This window comes from Primulina huaijiensis, chromosome 2 (genome assembly GCF_012295235.1).
Source record: "Primulina huaijiensis isolate GDHJ02 chromosome 2, ASM1229523v2, whole genome shotgun sequence".
Lineage (NCBI taxonomy): Eukaryota > Viridiplantae > Streptophyta > Magnoliopsida > Lamiales > Gesneriaceae > Primulina > Primulina huaijiensis.
The window spans coordinates 23,666,336-23,687,228 of record NC_133307.1 but is presented as its reverse complement, the minus strand read 5'-3'; the positions used below and the strand labels follow the sequence as shown (position 1 = coordinate 23,687,228).

General features: G+C 36.7%; 2 protein-coding genes across 6 annotated transcripts; one reads left to right on the top strand and one right to left on the bottom strand.

Moving 5' to 3' along the window:
- The first annotated feature begins 501 nt into the window (after positions 1-501).
- On the top strand, positions 502-14,402 carry LOC140970715 (mediator of RNA polymerase II transcription subunit 12-like). Of its 2 annotated transcripts, none has more exons than XM_073432588.1 (13): positions 502-952; positions 2,060-2,227; positions 3,792-3,851; positions 3,949-4,054; positions 4,149-4,217; positions 4,355-4,408; positions 4,521-4,628; positions 5,673-5,822; positions 5,923-6,258; positions 6,373-8,651; positions 9,672-12,278; positions 12,584-12,911; positions 13,504-14,402. In XM_073432588.1, the coding sequence occupies exons 2-13, from the start codon at positions 2,100-2,102 to the stop codon at positions 13,951-13,953; spliced, it is 6,675 nt and encodes a 2,224-aa protein (XP_073288689.1). In that variant the 5' UTR covers positions 502-952; positions 2,060-2,099; the 3' UTR covers positions 13,954-14,402. The 2 variants fall into 2 exon arrangements, with proteins under 2 accessions (XP_073288689.1, XP_073288687.1); XM_073432586.1 differs by having other exon boundaries at positions 2,034-2,227.
- Positions 14,403-15,301: 899 nt separating this feature from the next.
- Positions 15,302-18,280, bottom strand: LOC140960303 (rop guanine nucleotide exchange factor 3-like). 4 transcript variants are annotated; one of them, XM_073418529.1, is made up of 8 exons: positions 18,024-18,280; positions 17,352-17,694; positions 17,135-17,251; positions 16,775-16,929; positions 16,626-16,700; positions 16,240-16,542; positions 15,802-16,146; positions 15,302-15,715 (listed from the first exon to the last, which is right to left on the bottom strand). In XM_073418529.1, the coding sequence occupies exons 2-8, from the start codon at positions 17,671-17,673 to the stop codon at positions 15,566-15,568; spliced, it is 1,467 nt and encodes a 488-aa protein (XP_073274630.1). In that variant the 5' UTR covers positions 17,674-17,694; positions 18,024-18,280; the 3' UTR covers positions 15,302-15,565. The 4 variants fall into 4 exon arrangements, with proteins under 4 accessions (XP_073274630.1, XP_073274651.1, XP_073274637.1 ...); XM_073418550.1 differs by having other exon boundaries at positions 17,358-17,694; XM_073418536.1 differs by having other exon boundaries at positions 18,055-18,280.
- Positions 18,281-20,893: the final 2,613 nt, after the last annotated feature.

The following is a 20,893-nucleotide window of genomic DNA, read 5'->3' as shown; positions in this document are numbered from 1 at the left end:
TTTAAATTCAAAACAATATTTAATAATGAAAAGATGCTTGTATGTAACCATCCAAAAACCAACTTTTAAACCTAAAACAAAATAAAAAAATACATTATATATGAATAATAACAAATGAAAAAATTTATTTAAAAATAAAATTATACGAAAACTTATTATAACATAATAATAAATAGTTATCAAAAAGTTCTTACAACATTGACTGCTTCAATGCGTGTGCCAGCTCTTTGTTTTTTTAAATCTTTCACCAATTTGATTATATATAATAATATAATAGTTGTTTCATAGAACTCAAATCAACGTGAGACCGGACTTTGATCTAAGTGGTCTCACCCACTTTTTTTCTGTAAGTAGCTCAAGTTCGAACTTTCTCAATCCTATAGTATAGGAATTATCAAAAAAAGTACTCAAATCAACGTTTCAAATTCGAGTAATAAAACTGTAATGGAATGTTTTTTTTAATGATTTTCGGGAAAAAAAACCTTAAACTCCGGTACTAGTCCAACCACCCAAAGCTCCACCCTGCAGTCTCAACAAAGACTCTTCGTTCTATGTATCTCTCTCTCTCTCTGAATATATATATACATATATATATGTATGTACACGTAAACTATTACGTTGCGCATATACATACATCGATACATACACCAAAAACACTTGCACTTTGCACTAGCAATTCTACAATTGGATTATTCCTACTCGATTTCAATCCCTAATCTCACATTAACTTTTTGTTTTTTTTTTCACGCTCACATCTCAATCTCTCCTTTTCGGCTTCGAATTTCCTCTACTGAATCCTCAATTCAAAGTTATATTGTGAAAAACCCTAGCTTTTCGGTTTTGTTGATTTGATCCTTAGCCTAAATCTTGAAATCCTGAAGTTCAAATTCAGGGCTCATTGTCTGAAACAGATTTGGAAATTTCTGGAGTTGCGGTGTTTTACCTTTATCGGGTATTGTTTCGATTGGTTTGTTCTACTTGCTGAAAATTGGAAGTGTAATATTTTGTTAGTAATAGTTCACGTGACCCTTTTTTGATTGGCTCCGTTTAATTTACGTGATAGTTTAAATGAATGTGGGTTCGCTAAGAAGTAGAGGTGGTGCAGTTTACTTGTTTATGTTAAAGTTACGGATTCAAGGTTCTTGAACTTTGTTCTTTGTGGGCGGTGGAGGGAGGGGGCCGAGAGAGAGAATCAGTGGCTTTCATTTTCGTTATATATGTTTTCAGTGCTCCATGTTTCTGGGGCAATTCGGAGTTGGGGCCGGAGAAGTAGCATGAATTTGCTTGACTTTCAGGTGGTTGATATCTTTTGCATTAACCGATGTGTTTCAGTTAGAGGAAAATATAATGTTCTTTGTCGTTATAATAAATTCCGAGCTTAAATTCAAGTGGTTTTTCCACTGATCAAAACTGAAATGAAGAAGCCTTGGTTTTGTCTTCTTATATTCATATTTGAAGCATATTCTGTAATATGTTCCATACCAGAGTGATTAGTTATGAAGTATTTAAATTTATTTATCAAGAAGGAATTTCCTTCGGACTTGGTGTAGCAAGCAGTTAGATTAACAAATAAGAATTTAGAAAGCATTTTGATGACGTCGATTTGTTCATGGTGTCCCCATTTAGTTGGCCAATTTATGTTTTTTAAATCTTTTTTTTTTGGTTAACTAGACAACTTTCTCGTATTCAATGAAACCTCCTTTTTATAATTTTCTGTTTTCTCCATCCGAAGGATATATAATTCAATGATCCTTCAACACATTAGCTTCATGTTAAAATCGCTCATCCTGATGTCAGACTTTTAGCGTCTATGCGATGAATTTTTATGCCCATGCATCAGTCAAATGCTATAGGGAAGAGACTGTATTATATATTTTGTATTAATATAAAACTACTATTTTTCTCGATACCTATGTTTCGACGCCCATGTTTTTTCTGTGCGTTCCATCAGCATTTCCCTTTGTATTTTCTTATAAGTTCTGTCGCGACTTTGCTCTGAAACATCCTATGTTCTGAAGGAAATACTATCACAGATTGTGCAGCACATATTTTGTTGCAGCTCGATGCTGGTGGCAGCATGCAGATAATTGTTGCAAGAGATGCAAAGGTATCATTCTGGTAGCTGCACCAGTGCAGTTAATAGCAGTGCAATCAGTGGGATACAAGCAAGGGAAACATCCCGTGCTGATCCATCTGCAGTCCCTCCCAACTTTTCTCTGAATTCAAGGTAATTAATTCTATAATTACATCAAGAATCTTCACGTGCATGGATTTACATATGTGTAGTGAAGTCTCAGTTGACAATTGCTGAAAGTTGGATAAACGACTGCGCCATTGTTGTTAGGCTGTCATGTCAAAGTCGAACACATAGCAATTTCGGTAGCAATAATTGTTCTCATCGGCGATGACAGGTTTCTATTTGATTCAATTAAAATTTATGGTGTACAAGTAATGAGTTTCTGATTCTTTAAATGTTTTTCCCTCCAAGCAAGTGGCATTTCTTTAGATTATTGTGACTTATTCCGGTATTGGGATATCATAAAACCTGACGGAAAACTTAAAAACACACCCCAAAATTTAAGCAGACAGCATGGCCATGCTAACTAAAACACGTAGACAAGTGTTTGACATATTTATTATGCAACAAACAAAGGCATCACAAAGCTCTTGTTTGCTGTTTGCCCTTCTCAAGACTTTGGCGCATCATGTGTTGCCTGGTACCCCAAGTTGAACGGTACTAAATTGTGTTAAATCGATACTAAAGAATACTAAATATTTAAGTATCAGTGATCCAATTATGGGACATGTTTTTCTTGACCATTAAGTAAAGTTTTTGGTAGTCGCCAGATTTGGAATGTTTAAGCTGCTGCATCCTCAGATTGTGACACGTGTTTATACCGTTCTTAATTCTTATATTCCTGTTTTTGTGTGCAAATACACTCAATTTGCTTATCAGTTTCCTATTTGTGTATGCTATTAAATGTTTGAAGGGTGCATTGTAGAATTTTTAGAATCTCCATGCGCATGGTAGGGTTTTGCGCATATCTTGATTTGGTAAGCAGTGGGTATTAGATTAGTCAACTTTGTTACTTTATTTGAGAAAATTGAATGATATTTTATCGTCCTTAATGCTATTTATCCTTTTGACGGTTTGACTTGAGTCAGACGTGTGCTTTAAGTTTGTTGTATTTACCATTAATAACAATTATTCATCATATTAAATATTTTTCCATTTGTGCACATATTCCCATCGGATCCTTGTATCTGTCTTAATAGCTGTTTTTAGTTTGAAAATGCTTCACGCTTTATGTTGTTACTAAAATATTTGGATATCGCCTTGTCTGAAATTGGAAAATCTATCTTTTGTACGTGGTAACTATTGTAGTAGTCGTGGTGACTTGAGAAGGGTTGCATAGAAAGTATGAGTTTCCCATGGTGGTAGGAGTTTTTTCTTGTTGATTAATTGTTCTCACCTTTATTTAAAAAGCAGATGCTGCTATGGTTTTCCTTTTCTTAGTGATGCGTGATCCAAATGTATGCTAGCAGACTCTGGCATGTTTGCTATGGAAGCAATTACCTGGTTAACTCACGCTTTCATATCTAAGTATCGGAAGTTTATGTTCAAACAAATGTAATGGAGTTGATCTGGTGGTTTACCTGGTAGAGGTGACATGTCAAAGTCACATCTTAAGTTTGATAATTCTCTCTGTGTGAGTATTGGCTGGTGAAGTCACGACTTTTATCAAATCATTTATTTCACCCGTGAATAAGATGTTTATTTTTTTTTATAGGCGCTCATCACAACTTGCACCTTATAGGTTGAGGTGTGATAAAGAACAATTGAATTCACGGTAAGTTCCAAGTAACATGGCTTCTTTCGGTAACTCCTCACATTTTCACTTTTGCATGGGCAAATAATTTTTTTTTGCTTTTATTTGATATTTAAAGTCTTGGGCCACCTGACTTCCATCCACAATCTCCAAATCGTCCTGAGGAGGCACTTACCAGGGAGTATGTGCAATCTGGTTACAGAGAGACGGTTGAAGGACTCGATGTAATTTTTGCAACTCCTTTGCTCACATTAAGTCTCTCCTTGTTTTTTTCTTCATTTATACTCACATTTAGTTTCTGCGGTTGAACTGAATCAGGAAGCCAGAGAAATTTCACTATCACAGGTTGCTGCTTTTACAAAGTCTATTATCGTTAAAAGCAAAGAGGTAATGAAATAAAATATGAACAAGAAGGAACCCCTTGTTGTTTGGTATATGCAATGACCTGATGAGCACGCTTGTTATTTGCTTTCATATGGTAATTTCGGTTGGATTGAACTATGAAATTCTAAATTTATATGCAGACCATTAGAAAATGTCACAGAGCCATCAACGAGTCTCGTGCTCAAAAGCGCAAGGTGTTTCACTTCTTCCCCACTCATCCTCAAAGTGGACAGACAAATCTTTTTCCATTTCATTGAATACTTATACAATAATTTTACACATTTGTGCTTCATGTGATCTGTGCAGGCTGGTCAAGTTTATGGTGTTCCACTTTCTGGTGCATTATTAACGAAGTCTGGCATCTTCCCTGAGCAAAGATCATATGGGGAGGACATCCGGAAGAAATGGATTGAGGTTTGTATGCTTTATTTAATGTGTGAAATTGCTGTATGTTTTGATTTATTCATTCTATTCTTATTCTGTAAAATGTTCTCTAATTTTGGATGGCACTGTTGCGAACATGTTAGTTGAAAAGTATGGAAGCAATAATTTAATGATCAAACTTTTGCTAGCAAGTACTTCACAACATTTGGGCAAATTGAGCATCTGTATGATTTGCGATTTACTTATATGACTGCTTTTATTCTATTCTGGTTAAAGAACAAAATTGTATTCGCTTGAATTATTCAGTGCATCATGCATTGCTCTTGAATGGAAAGTTGATTATTGAACTCTTTCACGACTTCAAAATATGCTTTATAGCATGGCACTCAAGACACCCAAAGGCAGAAAGATGCCCTTGTAGTTGGTGCATGATGCTAAAATACGCTTTATAACTTAGCCCCATTGGCGCATATGATAGGAGCTGTGATATACATTCCCAAAATTAGATTATGCTCGTGTTGTTGATTTCTAGTTTTATGGGTGATGAATTTTCTTTTCTAGCTATTATCATTATAAAATTGCTGTGTATTGGTGTTCAAATATTGATCATTAGTATTGATCCAAAGTAGACACTAAATTTAAACCCGAGACATTTCAAGTCTCCATCTTTTTTATTTTCTACTTGTTTAGATTAGCACCATACCATTCTATCTAAGTGTGTTGGTCAGTTAGCTATGTACTTTTGTAGCTTGTTGTCTTGCGCATGATGTTAGTCTTGGGAGTGATGGAGATTTAAGTAGGACTTTCTGGCAGACTAGGCCTCCTTTTTCTAATAGTACTTACTGCTGATTCTATTTCACTGTGTATCAAATTACCCGGGAACTTCTTAAATGCTTATCATTGAACTTACTGGTTTGTTTATTCATGCATATGTTTTTAATTGTTAAACCTTGTTTGCAAGTTGAAATTACATGTTGATATTACGTGTTTCTTTTCCACTGCCTAGTTATGCTTCTTGTGATTTTGAAATGTCAAGCAAAGCAGTTTTGATATAACATTTGAGTCCTTTTCCAGGGTTTATCTCAACCACATAAAAGATTGCGTGTGTTGGCTGACCATGTTCCTCATGGTTATAGAAAGAAATCACTTTTTGAAGTTCTTATTAGAAATAACGTTCCATTACTGAGAGCAACTTGGTTCATCAAAATAACCTACCTCAATCAGGTATGGATTCTTTGTTAAGGGAAACAATAATTGCAAGATTTTTCTTTTACTTAGTCGTCTTTTACGACATTGAAAAATGGGATATGTTTTAATCATGAAGGTTCGCCCGAACTCTTCCAATAGCTCTTCAGGGTTGCATGACAAAATCCATCTGACACGTTCGGATCAATGGACAAAAGATGTTATTGAATATTTGCAGCTTCTCTTGGATGAATTTGTTACAAGAAACAGTTCTCATTCATCTGTAAACTTTCATGATCGGTCGTCACAAATGGTGTACGCTGGGTCAGCACAGCAAATTTCATCACTCATGGATGGCGAGGAACCTTCTCTCTATACAAAATGGTGGTACATGGTTAGGATTATTCATTGGCATCACACTGAAGGACTGCTTGTCCCTTCTCTTATTATTGATTGGGTCCTCAATCAACTACAGGTATAGCTCCTTCCCTGTTTGTTTTTGATGTTTGGGAAATATTTACTACCTATATTTGGCTCGTGTTGAATTTGTTTTCTCTAGGTTTTAATGTGTTAAATCATGTTACTGCAGGAAAAGGAATTGCTAGGTGTCCTGCAGTTGTTGTTGCCCATAATATATGGGGTGATAGAAACAGTTGTTTTATCTCAGATTTATGTGCGCACTTTGGTGGGGATAGCTGTTCATTTCATCCGAGAGCCTTCTCCTGGAGGTTCTGATCTGGTCGAGAATTCTCGGCAGGCATATACTCTTTCTGCTGTTGTTGAGATGCTTCGATATTTAATCTTAGCTGTACCCGATTCTTTTGTTGCATTGGATTGTTTTCCTTTGCCAACGAATGTGATAAGTCATATGGTAAATTATGGAAGTTACTTATCAAGAATAACCAAAGATGCTGGAAAGCTGAGGGATGGGAAAATTGAAGTTGCTAGAGTTCATAAAGACAAAAATCCAGAAGTTCACGTGGAATCCTTTTCCTTTCATGGTATTGTGTCATCTATTAAAAAACGTGCCGAGACCCTATCTAGAACTGCCAGACCAAATCATCCTGGTCATAATGCGGCTAAAGACTTGCAGCTATTGGACCAAGCTCTCTTGCATGGAGATATTGGAGTTTCTTACAAGCTGGTCTTTGAAAATCTTTGGGATGGACCTGTTGCTGAACGATGGCTTGCAGAAGTGAGTCCCTGTTTGCATATGTCACTGAAATATATTGGTGCAGTGAATTCATCATTACTCTGTTCTGTTTTCTTCATTTGTGAGTGGGCAACTTGTGAATTTCGGGATTTTCGTACTGTGCCTCCTTGTGGATTGAAATTCTCTGGTAGAAAAGACTTCTCTCAGATATTTTTGGCTATACGACTTCTAAAATTAAAGGCGAGTAATATGCAAAAATATCATTGCTGCGATCAGACAAGAAAAGATTTTTTGGGTAGTTTTGAGAGCCCTGGTCCTTTGCACGATGTTATTGTGTGTTGGATTGATCAACATGAAGTGCATAATGGAGAAGGTTTTAAGCGACTGCAACTTTTGTTAAGAGAATGCATGGTGTCTGGTATTTTTAGCCCCCAGGTGTATGTCAGGCAGCTGATTGTAAGTGGAATAATGGATGGGAATGGTCCTATGGCTGACCTGGAAAGGCGTAAGAGACACTACAAAATCTTAAAACAGTTGCCAGCTTCCTACGTACAGGAAGTTTTAAAAGAAGCTTATATTGTTGAATCACCTGAAATTTTGGAGGCAATTAATGTGTACTCGAATGAACGCCGACTGGTACTTTATAGGCTATCAGGATACAATAAAACTACAGCTGATCTAAACAGTTCTGGAAAGAAAAGAAAGGATCGCCGTGGTTCACGAGTTGGAAATGTTTCTTCATCTTCTATCGATCAATGGTGTTTTCAGGGATCATCCTCTATATCAACCGCAAAGGTTGACAATGATACTAAGCTAGAAGAATTAAAGGCTTCTATCTCTGCACTATTGCAATTTCCTACTTCATTCTTGAAAGAAGCTGGAGTTGATGGTTCTCAAGGTAGTCTGCAGAAGCCGGTTGGGGCAAATAGTAAATCAGATACCACTGAAGAAATAGCCGGATGTGAAGAATGCAGGAGAGTGAAGAGACAAAAATTGAATGAGGAACAGAGCTGGTACATACAGTCAAATTCAGCAGATGAAGAAGAATTATGGTGGGTTAGAAAGAGTCTGAAATTTACAGATACATATAAAGCAGAACCACCTCCCAAGCCTGTCAAGTTGGCATCAAGGGGTAGGCAGAAATCTGGCCGTAAAACTCAAAGTCTTTCACAATTAGCTGCTGCCCGAATTGAAGGTAGCCAGGGAGCATCCACGAGCCATGTGAGTGAAAGTAGGATAGGGTGCCCACACCATAGAACTGGTATTGATGATGTGGCAAAATCAGTTGCTGGGACCAGAAAACCACACTCTGTAGATGTTGTTTCAATAGGAAAACTGCTGAAGCAGATGCGATTTCTAGAGCAAAGGACAATGGCTGTATGGTTGATATCTTCTGTAAAGCAGCTTATAGAAGAGGCTGAAAAGTCTACAACCAAGATTGGTCAATATGGTAGGACTTTTCAGGCTGCTGAAGATCGATGCTCCACTCGATGGAGGCTTGGTGAAGATGAACTATCAGCAATTTTATACATCATGGATGTTTGTAATGAATTAGTTTCAACAACAAGATTTCTGTTTTGGTTGTTGCAAAAAGTTCCTGGCAATGCTAGTTCTACCACCACAACTCACGGAAGAAATATTCTGATGCTTACTAGAGCGACGGAATACCATGCTTGTGAAGTGGGGGAGGCTTTTCTTTTATCATCCATACGCAGGTTTCCTTTGGATTTCCGTGCTTTTTTTCTTCCTATTTTTTAATTGCTCTATAAACATTTTTTATTTTTTTAGAACTCTGTAGACTATGAATTAAGGTCAGCCAGAAAATTCTCTGTTTGCCATTAAGCATTCAAATGAATCGGGACTTTGGGTATTTGGCAAAAATTTCTGGGTTGTTTTTTTCAGTAGTTTTTCCAAATGATTTACCAGCTTAAGATGGTGGTCTCTGTGACTAAATATTTTAAATTCGTGATGGTTTTGTCTTGACTCTAGCCATTCAAAATTTCAAGGAATTTTTAGGACTGGCTATTTTCAAATACTTAAAGTACATGAACTCTTGGCAGAGAGCTTATTTTGAGGAAATTAGTGAAGATTTTACCTTGGGTCACGGGTGTGTTGGAATTGGAGATGGAAGCTTCGTTAAGAGAAAACAACAACTAAAATTAAGGGGAAACCTGTTCGAATTGTGAAGTTGGAGGTATAGGTTGGTGTTTGCCTTAACGTAGCCCTGCTTATACCTTAGCCTCAAATCCATATATTTTTTTGAGAGTCCCAATGGAGGAAATTATTCTTCGTTTACTTGCTTTCCATTTCTCAGAAACCAAATATAGTGTTTAAGAAGATTACACAACTCCTATTTTGAAAGCTGAAGGAGTGAGAATGAAGTAGTTGTTCAGGAAGAGTACATCTTTTTCAGCAGCAAGTTGTACAATATTTGGAATGTGGGTTTCATCTTTATTTTTTAACTTTTAAATATCCTGTGACATGTATTTATAAATCATGTGAAATTGTTTTTTTAACTCAATATTATTACTCCTTCAAACAAATGGCTATATTTGTTTCTCATCGTTCACTCTACTTCCTTTTTGAAAGAAAGTCATTCTTCATTGTCTATGTGGCTACAGTAATTGATCTCTTCGCTCTACTTCCTTTTTGAAAATAAAGTCATTCTTCATTGTCTGTGGCTACAGTCATTGATCTTTCTCCATCTCACCGATTTATTTATTCCTCTGGTTCAGGTATGAGAATATAATTGTTGCGGCCGATCTTATACCTGAAACCTTGTCTGCCACAATGGATCGTAGTGCTTCTGTCTTGGCATCTAATGGCCGGCTTTCTGGTTCACCAACTTTAGCTTATGCACGTTATCTTTTGAGAAAGTATAGCAATGTAGGTAGTGTCATTGAATGGGAGAAGACCTTCAAATCTTCTTGTGATAAAAGACTTGGTTCTGAACTTGAATCTGGAAGATCTTTAGAAGGGGACTTTAGTTTCCCCCTTGGAGTCCCCAATGGTGTGGAAGATCTTGATGATTATTTCCGGCAAAAGATAACTGGTGTTCGACTGTCTAGAGTTGGGTTGAGCATGAAAGAGATTGCACAAAGAATTGTAAATGAATCTTCTCACTACTTTTACAACAAAGATAGAAAGCCTTTTGGACCTGGGACAAACAAGAATTCTAGCGTGGAGAAGTGGGATGATGGCCATAAGATAGCTCAACAATTAGTGATGGGCTTGATGGACTGCATGAGACAAACTGGTGGAGCTGCACAGGAAGGCGACCCTTCACTGGTGTCATCTGCTATTGCAGCAATTGTTAATAACGTTGGACAATCGATTGCTAGAATTCCTGATCTAGGGGCTAACAATAATCACTTAAATGCTCCTTCCTCTTCTAGTCCACTACATGTTGCTCGACGGCTTTTACGTGTACATATCACATGCCTATGCATATTGAAGGAAGCACTCGGGGACCGTCAAAGCCGTGTCTTTGAGGTTGCTCTTGCTACAGAAGCTTCCTCAGTTCTCGTGCAAGCTTTTGCCCCTGGAAAAGCTCCTCGTAGCCATATTCAGCTGTCTCCTGAGGCCCATGACTTTGACGCAAATTTAACCAATGAAAGTGCAAACCATTTTAATAAAGGGATTCTTGGAAGAACTGCGAGAACTACAGCTGCTGTTTCTGCACTCATTATTGGAGCAATTCTTCAAGGAGTTGCTAGCCTGGAGAGAATGGTTTCCCTCTTCAAATTGAAGGAAGGGCTGGATCTAATTCAGTTTGCAAGGAGTTTGAAATCCAATGCGAATGGAAATGCACGCTCGACGGGTGTTTCAAAGGTGGAAAATTTGACTGAAGTTTCTGTCAACTGGTTTAGGGTGCTTGTGGGGAACTGCAGAACTGTTTCAGATGGATTCGTTGTTGAGCTCTTGGGTGAAGCCTCAATTGTAGCCCTGTCCAGAATGCAACGGACATTACCTGTGAACTTGGTTTTTCCTCCAGCCTTTTCCATATTTTCATTTGTGATATGGAGACCCATCCTGGATGTTAGCATTGGAGTACGTGAAGATCTTCATCAGCTTTATCAATCCATGTCTGTCACTATGAGTGATGCCATAAAGCACCTGCCTTTTCGTGATATATGTCTTAGGGACACTTGTGGGTTATATAATCTCATATATGCGGATACCCTTGTCTCTGAATTTGTGTCTGTGATAGAATCTATTGGTTCAGACATAAGTTTGAAATTTGCTGCCTTGGTCCCTCTCCGTCCTAGGCTTTTTCTGGATGCCCTCATAGATTGTAAAATGCCGCAGCCTGTAATCAAATTGGATGATGGGAATTGGATCTCTGGTCAAGGTGAGTTGAAAAAACTTTGTGCTGACAATGTGAAAAAGCTTATGGGCAAACTTGTACATGTTTTGGATACCCTTCAACCTGCTAGATTTCATTGGCAGTGGGTTGAGCTCAGGCTTCTGCTAAATGAACAGGCTATCAATGAAAAGATGGAGAATGACATCCCCTTGATGGAGGCTATAAGATCTTTCTCATCTGGTTCTGATAAACATGCTGCTTCTGAGAATGAGAGCAATTTTGTCCAAATCATCCTCACCAGGTTATTGGTCAGGCCTGATGCTGCACCCTTATTCTCCGAGGTTGTCCATCTTTTGGGGAAGTCACTGGAGGATTCAATGCTCTCACAGGCAAAATGGTTGTTAAGAGGCTGGGAAGTTCTGTATGGGAAAAAATCAATTCGACAGAAAGTAATAAATATTGCTGCTGAGCTGAAAGAACCCTGTATGAAGCCCCAGTTCTGGAGGCCATGGGGATGGTGTCCTTCTGATTCAAATCCAGTGATCAAAAGAGCAGAAAAATGGAAATCTGAAGCTGGCGCCATTGAAGAAGGAGAAGTGGTAGATGATGGATCTGACTTTAATCAGTTTGGAAAAGGACCGGGTATTTTGGATGTTGAAGGCTTTATTGTCAGTCAGCAGCACGTGACTGAGAGAGCTCTTATCGAACTAGTTCTCCCATGTTTGGATCAAGGCTCTGATGATTTGCGTAGTAATTTTGCGAGTGAAATGATCAAGCAGATGAGTAATATTGAACAACAAATAAATGCAGTTACTCGTGGCATTGGAAAGCAAGCTTCAGTGCCCATTCCTGCAATAGGAAGTCCTGCAAATAAAAGTAGCACCCGGAAGAGTGGGAAAAGTGGCAGTCCTGGAATATCTAGACAATCAACTGGATCAGCTGATACTGTTCCACCTTCTCCCGCGGCATTGCGAGCCTCCTTGACGTTGCGATTGCAGTTCCTTCTCAGATTACTGCCTCTTATTTGCAGTGACAGGTAATATTAGTTTTTATTTGTTTTGAAATTTGAATAGAAAATAAAAATGTAGTGTAGAAAGGATACAACAGAACCCAGGATTTACATAGGTCGGTCATAAGACACACATCCACTGTGCAATGCATACTGGATGTGTTCAGCATTGATGAAGTGGGTGACCCTTGATTTTCCAATTTTCTTTCTGAAACAATTGTGTTCTGTGGGTAGACATTGTTGATTTTTCTTGTATTTTCGGTAAAACTATGTTTTTCTTACTTATTTGCATGGCTAATTATCTAACCCGATCTCTTACGTTATTTTTTCAGGGAGCCTTCAGGACGTAATATGAGATACACCCTTGCTCCAGTGATTTTACGCCTCCTTGGAAGCAGGGTTGTGCATGAAGATGCCGGTCATTTTGTTAATCCTTCTTTGGTTTCATCTAAAAGAGATGTCGACTCTTTTATGGAGATTTCATCAACTGCTGCTGTACTTCTGTCTGGGGATAGTTTATTTGATTGTTTACTGTTAGTGCTACATGTGCTGCTGAGCAGCCACCAACCAAGCTGGTTGAGGTTGAAGTCTGAATCCAAATTTATTGAATGCAGTAAGGAGTATGCTGTTTTTGATCGTGAAGCTGCTCAAAGCATGCAGGTACGCCATTATTTAACCTACCAATTATTTAGTGTTCTTTCTGATTTCCCTCCAATTGTTAATTGTGTTCAAGTGCTAGGGAAGCAAATGCATTGAGTGGAACTGATGCTACTGTATTTTTATTCATATTTGAGTTCGAAGCTCTGCCCGAAACCCAAAAAAGACTTATTTGTGCTTGAACTTGGCTTAGATTTCGGATTCAAGCTTGATTTGTTATGACTATATCCATAATTATTGAGATGTAAAACTTGAAATATTGCTCGTTCTATCTTAAATATGTTATTTATTATTAATAATTAATAAGTATATGAAACCTGCAAGCTATTGAACAAAAATTGCTCTCAAATTCGGTTAACAAATATATCATAAAATATCAGGGCTTGATTCAAGTTGAATAATTTCTGAGTACAAATTGGGTAAATTTGAGTTAGCTTGATTCATTGTCACTACTGTTGAGACCTACTGTTTTCTTGTAGCGCAAGCTTATCTCAACAGGTCACTATAATTCGTGGGTCGAATATTTATGTATTATTGTAAGAGTTACAACTCATGTCCTAGGACGGTGAGCCTTCTTTGTCTTGTATTGATGCAGAATGACTTGGATCGCATGGAATTACCACAGACCATTCGGTGGCGCATTCAAACTGCCATGCCGATTCTTCATCCCTCTGTTGAATGTTCAATCTCTTGCCAACCCCCATCAGTTCCATCCGATACTGTTGCTTTTCTACAGCCCAGCCATCCAGTAACATCGATAAATCGTAGTAATCCAAGCCCACCTCAGAGGAATACAGTCTTGCCAAGTCGTTCCGTCCCAAATGTGAAGTCCCATCTGCAGTCATTGCACCAAGACCTTGAAATGGAGATTGATAGATGGATCCTGTTAGAGGATGGAGCTGGATCAAGCCAGCCTTCGGCCGGCTCTGCTGTAATCAGTGGCACTGATCATACTAACTTAAAGGCGTCCAATTGGCTCAGGGGGGCAGTGAGAATGAGGAGGACAGATCTCACGTATATTGGAACAATAGATGAAGACAGCTGATTCAACTAAAAATCATTTTTGAATTGTTTTGCGAGAAAGTTTCCCCAGGTCGCCAACTGAGAGACCCCTCATGTTTCACGCACATCTTCCGGCCATGGCACTCAGGGTGTGAGAGGGGGGTGTTGGGGCGTGGCATTGGTGGCCCATCCACCCGGGTGCTGCTGCAAGGCTCCTTGTTAATGGGGGCGGCGGCATCTGAATTATTACATTTTCCTGGATTTCCTGGGTGTGGGATTTCGGGTACTGCTCATCACTAACCCTTTGTCTTTCATGATTCTGAACTGTAATTCTTGCCACAATTCAGAGGTGGTTGTATATATATAGATAAGGGTTTTCCTTTTCTTTGAGCTGAGTCTAATGTATACCAGGTATAATTTGTAGCTTCTTCCATACTCAGCTATATTTTGCTACAATTAGTCTCTTAGTTATGAATTGTGGCTTCTTGATGATCTCTCTGTTTGGTTTGATGCTCGTGAGTCCAGTACGGGTTGGATATATATCTGAAAAATCTCACAATCTCGTAAGTTTAGGGAGAGAAACATGAATTTAACTTTTGCACTGCAGTTATAAGCAACCAGATGAGTTTTGAAACGTGAGCACGAAACGGAAGCAACAAAATACAGAAGGACCTAACAACCTACTGTGACAAAGTATGAAATCTGGCAGGGAAGCATCGAGAAATGGGCAGCGGGGTACGTGAAACTTGTACTTTGCATCGTTTGTACTAAATCTCCCTGGAGCAAAGCGACATCATATAAAGCATAACTATAGATGCAGGAAAAAGGACCAATCTTTAGGCTCGCACCACTTAAGTCACATAAATGATCAAATGATAAAATCCACGTCAAATTTTTATGATTTGCCGTCATAAAAAGGTACCTCTGAATCCATAAGTAATGCTCACATTTCGTATAGGTCAAGAGTTTTTTGACCAATTTTATAGTGAAATATCCTATCTTCCGAAAATCGACTCTGTAGAGGTGGACCAGATCCAAGCGACATTGACCCTCTAGAGTCTAGACCAAACAATATCAATCTTCAATGTGGTTCGTGTATTCAACTCGAGATCATTGTTCGAGTTTTACCATAAGAGTTTTGCTGCGTTTCATTTTTTGTGGATCGTTATACAGTCTTAAGTAATATTTCTTGAAATCAATTCAATTCGGTTTCAAAAAGATTTTGAGCTCGTCTTTAGTACACGAACTTACCTCGCAGAGGATCATTATGACATGTAGAGAGGATTGTCGACACAAAAAATTATTAGTTATATCAATGCATTGCCAGGGATAGTTTTGAAAAAAAATATTATTGTCAACCGGTATACTCATCTTCTTTCTGAGAATTGGAGTAAAGAATGAAAAATGGATACATTCAACACGCGTGCGATTCATGAATTTAAACGATTCGGGATTATTATAAGAGATGACAGTAAAACATGAGATTCCAGTGCACGAAAAGGTTAAAAAATGAAAGAAGCTAATATTTTCTCTGATATACGTATATATCTCTGATATTCTCATGTTCTTTAAGGGGCTTTCGCCTTTCAAGATAGTCACTCTTGTTTGTAGATGACGACTTAAAAATCTGTGAGGTGATTGCCTCCCTCGATGGATTAGACCAAGCACGGGTTTCCAGTTCCTTGCTCTTGTTTTGTCATGGTCTTATGATCTACGTAAAGAACATCCTCAATCCAGGCAACAATGTTGAATGCTAAGCTTTCTAATACTCTGGAATAGCTTTCCAACACTGCTTGTCCTATATCCTGCATTAGCATATTCAAACATCAAGCATGAAATCAATTTTCGAGTTAAGGAATCGAGAACATTCATATCACTTTCCAGTACGTGCCTTGTTGTATTGGATTTTACTTGAATCCAATGTAGTTTGTGAAAGTTCAGGATATCTTTGCTTCAAACAGAAAAGTAAGGTATTTGCCCTGTCTGCTAAAAGATGATTCTTGTCACATCGATCTATGTCGGATACGAGATCCTTAACCACACCCCAGGATGATTTCGAGTGAGCCACCCACATTTTACGACGCCATGTGTACATAGAGGCTTCGATCTTGTCTGCCAGTTCTAGGGCTTCACGTTCCGAGTTTATACCGAGTGAGTCAAGAAGATGATCAGCCGAAAACTTCCGTGTGTTGTACATATAGTTGTAGATTGTATCTCCTATGCTCGCTTTCCCGCTCTAGAATCACATTAACAGACAAAATAAACTAGTTTTACAGAAGTTTCTACTTTCCCTTTAGCACGACCGTTTAGAGTTTCATCTCAAATTTACCTTAGGAAGAGAATCCAAATATGGTTCTGGAACCTGCATTTCAGCAATAATGCCGGTGTTTATAGCCATTGCAGCCTTGTGGATTTGGTTAGCAAAATCGCGCTTTTGTCTTAAATGTTTCTTGGATTTCTCAGATAGCCCTTCTGGTGAAATACAAGGAACAGGCAACCACCATTTTCCTTCTTTTCGTTGAGGCCGGGGTTGAAGTATTCTTCTAAAAGACCCCGAATGCGCCGAGTTTCCTGATATCCTGCCCTGATCTGCATACCAGAACTCAGTATCCTCAAAACTGGCCAATATATCCTGTTTCATGCCAAAAATTTCCCTTCATTATTCATCTCTCTCGGAAAAAAGGAAATGAAGACGGAGGGAACTTTTTTCCTTACTAGGAGCATCGCGTCAAGTTTTTTTAATGCAGGAAGGTTGATGTAAATGTCTGGTCTTGGCCTGCTTGTCATCACCTGTAAGCAGCATTTTCTTGATTTGCTAAAAGAAAGAAAATGGTCTAAAAATGGGGAAAAAGAATGAATTTCACCTCCAAAGTAGTCCCATCTTTTAAATTCTGCAGTGTTGGACTAAATTCTACTATATGATCACAGACAGATAACAGGCAATTCATTTCTCTCTTCCACATCAACTTCTTCTCAAGATTCAAAGGCTCTAATCTTTGATGCTGACCAAATATCGAAGCTGCATCGTAAACAAAGTTATATTGAGATCAGACTAAAATTATGGATAAAATGTAGTAGAAAGAACTCGTTGTGTGTTTCCCGGTGATCCATAGTCGTCGGATCATTTCCAAGTGCCGCATGACATTCATTAGTCATTAGATGCGCTGTATATGATCCAGTGGTTATAAGGACACCTAGATCAGTACTCTATTTTCAAGATTTACCGTAGAAGTTGGTTATGGCATTTGAGATGGTGAGAGCAATGGACTCCCCTTTACCACTCCCAGACATATCTTCCCCTAGCAATAGCTTGGCGAATCTCTCCTTCATCAATTCAAAACCTGTAAATTCCAAAAGCTCCAGCTCATGCACACTTGTCATGTGATCAAAACACACTGGTGATTTCAACGAAAATTTATACGAGAAAGAGAAATACTTCACCTAAACCTTGTGTTTCATCATCCAAAATTCCAATGTTGTGCTTTCTCACGCTGAATCTTGAAAGTGCCGTTCCATCTGGGGACTTGAGGCCTTTCCAGAAAAGGGGAGAATCTGTCTCAGAAGAGCTAATTTCATCGGCCAGACCGGAGAATGCTGATGTCTCTGAATCAGTCCTGCAGTAGGCGAAAGAATCGCCGCTCAAGATCGAATTACTCGTAATTTCGGTGAATGATTGATCAGCAGAAGATGAAAACTGGAACCCCATATCATCAATCTCATCATACTTTGAAGAGATGCTGTCTATTTCTTGATTTTTTAGCATGTCTATGTCTTGGACAAGAATCTGCAATGCGAAATGTATAATTTGGTTAAGAGCTAGAAAAATCACTTGTTATGGTATATATTACGCAAGATTCTGGCATAAATTCCTACTTAGAAAAAGCAAACAGATAAAATAGGAAAAAAGCTACAAATCCTCCTTAATTCAAGATCTTTATCAAAAAAAAAAAAAAGAGCATACGTCATTTTTAACATCAGAACTTGGAATAATTATTCGAAGCACACACCAAAGCTTCTTTGAAAAGTGAAATTGAAAAGATCGGGAGATGGATAAAAATGAAATTTGAATTAAAAATTTGTCTACACAAATAGCAAACAGAGAGAGATGCATACTCTTTATATACACTTTTTGAACGGTGGTTACCGTTTGAAATCGAACCAGTTCCCTCTGCTGTGAATTCTTCTGCAAACTTTACCATGAAATAATAGCCTTTATGTTCTTGCAAGAACACTTTACTGTCGGGATCCTGATTCACTAGCTAATGACACAAGAAATATGCAGTACAGTTCTGATCCCATTTGGTAACTTTGATGAAGTTTTATTCAAAAAATCGGAGGAATGACAAGCAAGAACTTTAATTCGAAATCATGGCACGAGCCATGCAATAATCTAGTATATTAGTTGACATTTTTTTAAAAAAATATATATATATTGTTAGGTTTGTACAATTTTATTAAATGTTTCTTGACTTTCGGTTATATTCATTAACATCTAGGGAAGGATGTGTCAGCCGTTAGCTTCAACCATAAAATAATGCAAGAATCAAGGTTTATTTATTTCTAGGTATTTGGATATTTTAATTATTATATATCAGAGATCAAACAGGAGACTAATTTTACTTTTAGGGTTAATTGGCCAAAAAACTTCTTATGTGAGCATCGATGTGCTGTCACTCATTATTGGTTATACAATTTTTCTGTGTTTGATCATATTCAATAAGTGAGTATTAACTCATCGGTGCTTACATAAATGTGCATAGTGAATATGCAGTATATCAAAACTATGTATATGTATACGTATATACATAACATTCACGAGAAACTTAGGATGAAGTTTTATAACATATTTGATAGGATTAATATATAATTTTCCATGAACTTTGACCTAATATTCATTTTGATAGACGTGCACTGCACACCATGGTTTGACTTAAACGACCTTTGAACGTGCAATAAGTTAGCAAGTCACTTCACAATTCAGGTCAGGAGAATCAAAAGAAAAATTCAAGAATTTTATTTAGAAAATTAAACAAAATTTTTTTTTTTGTGATTGTTTTATTGAAAAATAACAGCCGTCTTCCGAAGTCCAAAATTAACAGTGTTACTACTGGTTGCATGATATACATTTAGTCGATAATTCAAAAAATATTTAACCAATTAATATTCTTTTTCTATCATAGAGTAGGTCTCTTGTGAGACGGTCTCACGAATCTTTATCTGTGAAACGGGTCAACCCTACCGATATTCACAATACAAAGTAATATTCTTAGCATAAAAAGTAAAAACTAGTGTCTAAACGAGTTGCATTATATTTATCATATTTTTTTTATATTCCCCCATTGACAATAATTTCCTCTTTTATCTTATTATTTGGTTTTTTATATTAAAAGCAAAAATTTGTGTGAGACGGTCTCAGGGGTCGTATTTTGTGAGACAGATACCTTATCTGATGAAAAAATATTACTTTATATTGTGAATGTCGGTATGGTTGACCCGTCTCACTGATAAAGATTCGTGAGACCGTCTCACAAGAGACATACTCTTTATTAAATATGAGTAAACATTTAAAATCTAACTTCTAAAAAACAAGTTTATTATATTTCTAAATTTGACATTTAGTTTCAACATCCTGATATATTAGATGTCTAAAAACAATAAATTAGTCAATAATTGAAAAGGTTTTTTTTTAAAAAAAAAAGAGTAAATAAACATGTCATTAATGCATAAGATGCCAATAAGAAACAAAATAATCATTTTAAAATGAAAAGGTACAAGCTAAAGAAATAGCATTAAAATATAATTGATTTGCTAAATAGACTTATTTTTAAAAAAGAATTTTGTAATGTTTTTTTTTATTGATGATATCCTAATAGTTGGATTAGGTTTCCCAAACATTTAGGAACTTCTCCATTCTGCACTATCAAATAAAATGTTTTATTAATTTCAAAAAATAAATAAAATAACACGGTTTACGTTATGATTTTAAATATATATGAATGTCAAGATAGATATCTTAATCTATAAATTCGTATCATTTAACTATACTTTATAAACAGGTATTTTTAGTTATGAATGAAATAGTTTGACGTCATTATCTAAACTCACTTTTCTCTCTTCTTATTTTCTATTAAATTTATAACACGTTATCAATACTAATTCTTTATATTTCAAGTTGCTCCGAAAGAGTAAAACCTATTATTGAAAATATTATATTTTATGATATATAACAATTGACGCTCTAAAAGCAGCACAATTTAGAGTTTATGTTATGCACCTAAAATAGCACAATTTTTAGATTTATATTGATGCTCATACTACAGTATAGTTTTATGGCAAAAACTTGTGTGAGACGGTCTCACGAGTCGTATTTTGTGAGACATATTTCTTATTTGGGTCATCCATGAAAAAACATTACTTTTTATGCTAAGAATATTACTTTTTATTGTGAATATTGGTAAGGTTAACCCGTCTCAAATATAAAGATTCGTAAGATCGTCTCACAAGAGACCTACTCTAGTTTTATACCGTAGTCTAGCCAAAACCATGAAGATTTGAGATCTAAGAGTTGTAAATATTTTTGAAGAATATTGCTGAAAATATAGATCAAGATTTAAGACTTTTAAATATTCCCGAAGAACATTAATTAAAGATCTAATATTTTTAAATATATCCATATTCCTGAAGAATGTAGATCAACATCTAAATTTTTAAATATTTCCGAAAAATATAGATTTATATATTCCTGAAAATATTGATTAACACCTAATATCTGTCAATATCTTGAAAATTATTGATCTTAAATAATTTTAAGGAGATTGTTGCACAATATAATATTTATCAATATTCTTGAAAATTATTGATATAGTATATAAGATTTGTAAATATTCTTTGAGAATATTGATTTACGATTCAGAGATTTTTCAATATTCAAAAAGAATATTATGAATATTGATATAATATTTAATATTTGTCAATATTCTTAG

Excerpts from the sequence above, each read along its gene's own strand:
- LOC140970715 (XM_073432588.1), top strand. The coding sequence starts at position 2,100 with ATGCAAAGGTATCATTCTGGTAGCTGCACCAGTGCAGTTAATAGCAGT. Across the intron at positions 4,409-4,520 it reads CTCGTGCTCAAAAGCGCAAG|GCTGGTCAAGTTTATGGTGT; the intron begins GTGTTTCACTTC and ends TGATCTGTGCAG. Across the intron at positions 4,629-5,672 it reads TCCGGAAGAAATGGATTGAG|GGTTTATCTCAACCACATAA; the intron begins GTTTGTATGCTT and ends GTCCTTTTCCAG.
- LOC140960303 (XM_073418529.1), bottom strand. The coding sequence starts at position 17,673 with ATGCTAAAAAATCAAGAAATAGACAGCATCTCTTCAAAGTATGATGAG. Across the intron at positions 16,701-16,774 it reads AAGATGGGACTACTTTGGAG|GTGATGACAAGCAGGCCAAG; the intron begins GTGAAATTCATT and ends TGCTGCTTACAG. Across the intron at positions 15,716-15,801 it reads GTAAAATCCAATACAACAAG|GATATAGGACAAGCAGTGTT; the intron begins GCACGTACTGGA and ends ATGCTAATGCAG.